The sequence below is a fragment of the Ascaphus truei genome, chromosome 13, assembly GCF_040206685.1.
Source record: "Ascaphus truei isolate aAscTru1 chromosome 13, aAscTru1.hap1, whole genome shotgun sequence".
Classification (NCBI taxonomy): domain Eukaryota; kingdom Metazoa; phylum Chordata; class Amphibia; order Anura; family Ascaphidae; genus Ascaphus; species Ascaphus truei.
Genome location: NC_134495.1, coordinates 9,848,522 through 9,856,021, shown reverse-complemented (window position 1 = coordinate 9,856,021; position 7,500 = coordinate 9,848,522). Strand labels below are relative to the sequence as shown.

The following is a 7,500-nucleotide window of genomic DNA, read 5'->3' as shown; positions in this document are numbered from 1 at the left end:
CTATACTTACTTATTGATCCAGAGGAAGGCAAACAAAAACCCCATTAAGGGGAAAGATGAATTCCTTCCTGACTCCAAGAATTGACAATCGGATTAATCCGTGTGTGTGTGTGTGTATATTTAGAGCTTGTTGTCTCCTGTCTCTCTTTAGGCTGTGATTGTACAGAAAAACGCCCGTGGTGTCACCCGTAGCGACAACGCGTGGCGCAAAAAACAAGTTTCATACGTATGTGATAAGTGGCTATACCAAATTCACCTGTCTCCCCGCTCGCTACTGCAAAGCGGGAGACAGTTGATGCGTTTTCAAAATGAGTTTTTGTGCCGCTACGGGTGGCACCACAGGCGTTTTTCTGTATAATCGCAGCCTGAGGGCAGCACCGGAGCCCCCACTCGTACTCGTGAGTGGCCAATGTGTTTCCTTCAGCCGGTAGACATGTAGTTGATGAGTTGGGCTCCTGCTGTCTCTTCTCTCCTCTCTACACTACGTGAATGTTTAATCTTTGGAGTATTTGGGTGCTGCATTTACTTTTGTTGTAAGTACACCAAGTATATTGCATTTAATTCCACCACACTCCAAATTGAGATAAATGCAATTTGTTTCTCTCACCTGCAAGTGTAGAATCGTCTCTTTTTAAAGCACTGCGCTGTCTGTGAAGTCTGATCACCTAAATTAGCGCTGCTCAACTCCAGTCCTCACGACCCCCCAAAGGGTCAGGTTTTAAGGATATCCCAGCTTCAGCACTCGGTTTTTGACCGAGTCACTGATTGAGCCACCAGTGCTGAAGCTGGGGACAGCCTTAAAACCTGACCTGTTGGGGGGGGTCTTTAGGACAGGAGTTTACCACCGCTGCACTAGGCCATTCACCCCAGCCAGACTGTTACCGTTGTCTGCTATCTGAATGGAAAGCCTGTGCTTCCGGTACGTTCTCCCCAAGAAACTGCACAATAACAGTGTGTTTGTCGGACAGGGTGCTGAATCTCTGGGAAGAACAGGACAACAAAGCAGGGTTGGACAGGTGCATGTGGCACGCAGTGATTTGCAGCGTGTGCTTTTATTCTTACTGAGCTTTGTCCCATACATACTCATTGTCCCCTGGGAGTGACGGTGGTTGGTAAAGTGTGAGTAAGAGTAATTATACTTTGCACGCTGCCCACAGGTAACGGTATTGTGTGATCCCCGAGTGTAAATCGCCCCCAGCTCTGATCCTTCATTCTCTTGTGGAGCAGAGTTCTGCATCACGATCGTCTTTCTCCCGCCTCCTATAACCGAGATTCATTTGTCCACAAATGTGTTAATTTGGATATTAAAGATCTCACCGTGCTCAGCAAAACACCTCGTCTTCCCCATTAGTCTCCACTGATGAGCTCACGTGAATTGGTCGCAAATTGAACATCTCAAATCTAGCAGATTATCTGGTTTGGAAAGCTGAGCTGATTGCTAATGCCCGCGTATTTCCTCCCCCCCCCCCCCTGTGGCCTCATAATATACGCATGTTAAATAAAAGACCCAGCATGCAGTTTGTGTGTAAATCTTTCTAGCTTGCGATATTTTGTGCCTTTTGCTAGTCTGTTGGAGACCTGCACTTGCATGTGTATTTTTAACCCTGTAAACCCTACATATTATGGGGTTTGGTAAATAAAAATATAACTTGTGAGCACATTCACATGTCTCAGACAGAAATGCACCCCCTGCCTTTCCCCATTATCTCTTAGCATACAATGCTTCCACTGCAGCCAGGGATTCTGGGAAATGACATACAAATGAGCACAGTGTTCCCTTTTTGCTTCACGTCCATTTTAACACAGACCCTTCTAAGCTTATTCCTGCCACATTACACAGCTTTGTCAGCACAGCTTGGGTTAAAGAAGTGCAAAGCCGGTAACCCCACTCACAGACAGCAGTTTGTCCTTTTGGGTCTCGGTGTGAGGCGGGTTATGCTGGCTTTGCAATGGTTGAAATTGCCAGTGCCTGCTGTGCTGTCCATTGAATTCTTTTGGTTTCAGTTCCGGTAAGACTACTGGATGCTAGTCGAGAATAAAACCCTGGTTATTTGTGTCCTAAACACTTGCCAAGTTCCTGGATCTCTGTCCTTGTGCCAGAGGAATACCGTTAGGAGCCATTATTGGCTGTACACGGCGCTCTGCCACTGACTGCCTCTCACTGCTGTTCAGGTCCTGGAAGTTTCTGGTGTTGAATTATGGCTTCCATCGCACAGAGACATTCTGCCAACGATGCCTCTGTTTCTCATATTAAAATAGCAAATACACTGGACTCGCGGAATTGTTACCGTTTTGCTAAGGCACCCGCTGCAATTAGCAGATAATAATTGGTGCTTTGAGGACGACGCGGGGCAGAAAGGGCTTCCCTTGTCAGATAGCTGCCTGACTTCTTGTCTGATCGTTTAATAGTGCCAATGGATCGGGCGTCTCTGTATTGTATCGTTGGCAAAATGTATTTACATCTCTACACACACAACTATGGGTCTCGAGCATTTCATTACATCTCTGTTTTCTTCCTAGATCCTTTTGAAAATTGACCAAATAAACACATTTTGTGGCAATCCGAGAAGTCTATTTTTGTATTCACATTATTATTTTGAACATTTATTCAAATATTTGGCTAAACCCTTTTGCCCCAAACATTAGAATAGAATTCTCTTTTTTTGCCAAATGCAATTGTCTGGACTGTGAAGTACCAGCCCAGAGTGACGTTGTCCCGGGGGTTCTGAAACCGGAAGTATCATCGGACCGGACATTGCGGCGCTGATTTTATGGGCCTTCATTTTGTTGTTTGAGTAGTTGCATGTTGATTTTATGTATGTCATTATTTATATAGCACTGACCATGTACTCTGTGCTTTACAAAGACAGTACAGGGAATTATAATACAATAAGCTCAGCAAAGTCAGACAATAGGAACGGAAATCTCTGCCCCGGAGAGTTTATAATCTATGACCCTTTCATCTAATTAAAAACGACTAGAGTATGTATGTATTACTGATTCAAGGATTCACGGCTCTTGAATAATTGTTAATAGATCTTCAGAGGTGATGGGTTTTTTCCCCTGATAGAGGATTTCTGCACTATTTTCTCCCATTTTTGTGTCTCCCTGGTTTGCGCTGCTGCAATTTTTGGAGAACGTAGCAGTGAGAAACCAACTGGAGGCTCAGGGACGAGAAGCACCTAGAGACCATATGCATAAGGAACCACTTGGCTTTGATATGTTTTTCACCGTCTCACTCTTTTTTTAATCACGTTAAGTCTTTTTTATCCCTAGCACTATTGTTTGTTATTATATTGTGACTATTATTCGCTTCTTTTAGTCATTTGCACCTCACTTTTTCACTATAGTTCACTTTTCATATCCTCTAAACTGCTGTAATAGTGTGACGGGTCTCCGGTCCATTCTAAATGCTGCCGTCAGGCTCCTTTACTTCACTCTGTAAGACCCTACACTGCCTACCCAACAGTATCGAATGCAAGGCTCTGCTTCTCACCCGCATAGCTCTCCTCCGTGCTACAGGCACTCTCATTTACAGTCTAACCCCTGGAGTTCTGCCCCTCTCGCTCATAACCTGTGGCTCTCCTCCTTCCCTCCCTCATCACTTTGTATCATTCACGCCTCCCAAGATTTATCTAAAGCTGCACGACACCTGGGAAACCCCGTACCCCGCTACATCGCACTTCCCTCACCATTCACACTTCAAAAAGTTCCTTTCAGAGCCACCTCTTTCGAGAGGCCTCGCCCAGCACCCTACTGACAATCCTACAGTTAATCCAGGGGTGACCAACAGTTCAGGTTTTAAGCATATCCTTCAACACAGGTGGCTCAATCAGTTTCTCACTCAGTGGCTGTCAACGGCTGAGCCACCTGTGCTGAAGCAGGGATGTCTCCAATGCCTGTCCTGTCAGTGACCCTTGGGGACTGGAGTTGGCCACCCCTGAGTTAGTACCATGCTGAGTGGCCTTACATCCTTGTAATCCCACTCCCACTCATTTTTACATTGTTTGTTTCTTGGAGCAGGAGCCTCTTCCCCTGTTGTGTGTATTTTGTGGCAGTGGGGGGGTCGTGTCCTTGTCCACGTTGCACTGCTCTCGCAGAAAATGTTGGCGCTCTATAAATAAAAGATATAGTATTATATGACGGCATTCTGTCAATAGGCAGTCACCAGAAACCTTGGTAATGGATGAGCAATGGCTTCTTTTGTTGGCTTTGTAATGCATCTCAATCTTTAGCGTGCTGAGGCATGATGGAGCCTGCAGGGGACCGGCTGTAATTCTGCCTGTGTGATGGCAGAGAGCTATGCACACTATGCGGTTTCATGGCCTATACTATAGCAAGTTTGTCCTCCCCCAGCTCCTGCAGGGATTTTCCCATGCTGGAAGCTGGTTACACGGCCCGCGTTTTCCAGCTCTAACACTTCACATCCTCTTGTTAAAGAAACGGCTCCTCTCTACTTCTCTGAGGGGAACATGCCACTTATGATTTGACGTCTACGTTTCTTAAAGATCACTTCCACATTTTCATTCTTTTCTTCTTCTGTTTGCACAGTTTGTTATTCCCAAGTCTGTGGTTCCTGCAAAAGGTTAATAAATGTTCTCCGCGTTAAGCGGGGAATCCCATGCGTGATACCGGGCAGTGATAAAGCTGTAACCATGTGCGCGCGAAGTTGCTGTCCTACTGAAATCCGGATTATATATCTATATGCCCGTTGAATTTTGATATTTATCTGGAGATTGGCCTATCACAGCCAGGTGAAGTCTCGTGAGATATTCCTTATCCGGTTTTATTGCCACTCATTTAAAGCTGCAGTTCAGGCTCCCGTTTTTTTTTTTTTTAACTTCAATAGTTGCAGTTGTGCAATCTCCTTACCTAAAAAAAACTGCATAGCTGCCGGTCAATTCGTTCTCCGTCTATTGATCGGCAAAGTTTGGCGACATCTTTAAATATGGGGAATGTAAATCGTTGCTATAGGAACAAGCATGCTTGTTAAAATAGAATACAAGAAAATTGGTCTTTCAAAGTTGTTTTTTTTTTTTAAAACAGAAAATGCTAAAAGTATTTTTTCTTACTACAGAACTGATTTATTAAAAAAAACACACATGCAGGATATTGCATGAACTGCAGCTTTAATCCCTGTAACGTATTTAATCTGATTTTAATGCATCAGTCCCAAAAGCACGTTCCTATACAAGAGCAATTCAGGTGGTGCCTCACTGTAACCAGCCTCAGTTGTTCTGCCTTAAGCACAGAGCCATTTCATAGTGACCAATAAGCAGAGTGAAATAGGAATGTAAGGGCACATTATTTACAGCACAAAAAAAGGGTTTTCTCCTTTTTATTAAATTGGCAGCAACTGTTGCCTGGAGGTGCAGGGAAGAGGCAGCGTGTGCAGTTGGTTATTTGCAACGCTTCATACATAAAACATAGCAAGTGTGTGATAAACACGGGTTTCCTTGTTGTTGTGCCGCTCCTGGACGCTTGTTCCTGAAACCTTCAGAGATTAAGGGCGTATCAAAGCATGCGGACCCTTCCTGAAGTGCTGTGCGGCTTCTGTTTTCTTGGCTGGGGCCTTGGCTGATGTTCCTGGCCTGCAGGCTTTGGTCTGTGCAGCTGAAAGAGCAGATTGTTCTTAGCCAGGCCAAAAAAACCACTAGCTCTGTAAAGTCCGTGTCCGGGCTGTAACCTCCACTAGCAAGCCAGTCTGTTGCAGAGGAGACGAGCTTGAAGTGACCTCGGTTTGCCTGGGTCTGCGGATCCCAGAGACTGCAGATTGCTGTGGGGTACAAGCTGGTGATTAAAGCACTTTCCAAAATGTCTGGAGATCTAGGAATGCAGAATATTCGAAAACAATATCCGACATTCTGATTTTATTTTCTCCCCATGTCTCCTTAGAGCAGGGTTGGCCAATTCCAGTCTTTAAGGGCCACCTACAGGCCAGGCTTTAAGGATATCCCTGCTTCAGCACAGGTGGTGCAGTCTTTGATTGAGCCCACCCCTGTGTGTTAGAGCAGGGGTGCGCAAACTTTTTCCCCTGCGCCCCCTGCTCGCACCCCCCATCCTTACCTTGTCTCCGGCGTTCTGACGTAATTTAATGGCGCGTTACCAAGGCTACGTGTCGCCAGAAGCTGCCGGAGACCAGGTAAGGGAGTTGGAGGCCTTAGGTGATTCCCCCGGCATTTAAATGCTTTGGGGAAGAGCGCGAGGCCTCTAAGCGCCGTGCGCCCCCCCATCCCCCTGGCTGTTACAGCTCTGTATATTGCAGTGGGATCTTGGTACATTAGCTGGGGGCTGAACGTGCCAACATCCTGGACATAAGGTATTTTCACATGTTTGTGTAGGATCCTCTGTTAGTTTACAGAAGGATATGATTCTGGCAGCGTTTCTGAACCTGAACTATTCCATCAAACAGATCTGGTAGCCTGAAGATTCCCGGGGAATATGAGCTAGAGAGAGAGAGAGGGGGGGGGGGGGGCAGATTCCACTATATTTGCATTATATACACCATTACTATAAGTGTTTTGGCCGCTAATTAGGTGAATTACTGAGGTATTCCTTGGGTACTCGGCAATCGTTGTGTTTTATATTGTCTTTCCCAGAGCATAACCTCACGCCCTGTTTATTTCACCCCGTTTGTATCCTGTATAAAACGTGATGCAGATGTATTCATTCTGCCTGTGGAATGAAGCACCTGGTATATAGGCCCCAGGGATATCTGTAGTGGTCGGCTGTTTAATATCTTCACGTAAAGACCAAGTCCCAGTTTTCCTAGCATAGAAGTCTTGTTATATCCCTTTCATTAGATGTGGAACATCTATTTAATGCAACACACCATTTTCAGAACGGTTCATCTTCTCTTTAACTCTCACCTAAATATCAGTGCTGCCATTTTTAGAGCCCGTGTTAAAATCTCTAAACATGTGTCACTTCTCTTGGGTAACATTTCCTGGATATTTTGTGTCTCCCTCACAGTAAATGCAACTCTCCGTGACAATGTGCACTTAAATAGGGCGTGGCCAACTCCAGTCCTCAAGGGCCACCAACAGGTCGGGTTTCCTGGATATCCCTGCTTCAGTATAGGTGGCTTAGTCGGTGACTCAGCCACCTGTGCTGAAGCAGGAATATCCTGAAAACCTGGCCTGATGGTGGCCCTTGAGAACTGGAGTTCGTCACCCCTGCGCTTGGGCCTACAGTATAATGGATCGCATGGAGTGACTGACGGTGACCTACCTCCTGCAAGGCTCCATGGGTATCCAAACCCAGACAGGAAAGGGGATTGCGCCTAATGTACCAGCACGGGAAGGGTTAACGCGCTTGTTGCTGCCAGTTCGCCCCCTCGCGCTCCGCACTAAAAGCCTGGAGTTGTAGTATAACCGCCTCTCTCACCGCGCCGGGACATACGTGACACTCCACCCACCGCAAAAGCAGGGGTGGCCAACTCCAGTCCTCAAGGTCCACCAACCGGTCAGGTTTTCAGGATATCCCTGCTTCAGCACAGAG

The 7,500-nt window shown here is 46.1% G+C and overlaps 1 protein-coding gene across 1 annotated transcript in view; it reads right to left on the bottom strand.

The window, feature by feature from the left end:
• Nucleotides 1-878: 878 nt before the first annotated feature.
• RNF10 (ring finger protein 10) overlaps nucleotides 879-7,500 on the bottom strand; it is a 44,789-nt gene continuing 38,167 nt past the window's right edge. Inside the window, exons 16-18 of the mRNA XM_075569221.1 lie at nucleotides 5,652-5,826; nucleotides 1,894-2,025; nucleotides 879-980 (exon numbers count right to left, since the gene is read on the bottom strand). Coding sequence (XP_075425336.1) covers nucleotides 879-980; nucleotides 1,894-2,025; nucleotides 5,652-5,826 — 409 coding nt within the window. The remainder of the gene's footprint in view (nucleotides 981-1,893; nucleotides 2,026-5,651; nucleotides 5,827-7,500) is intronic.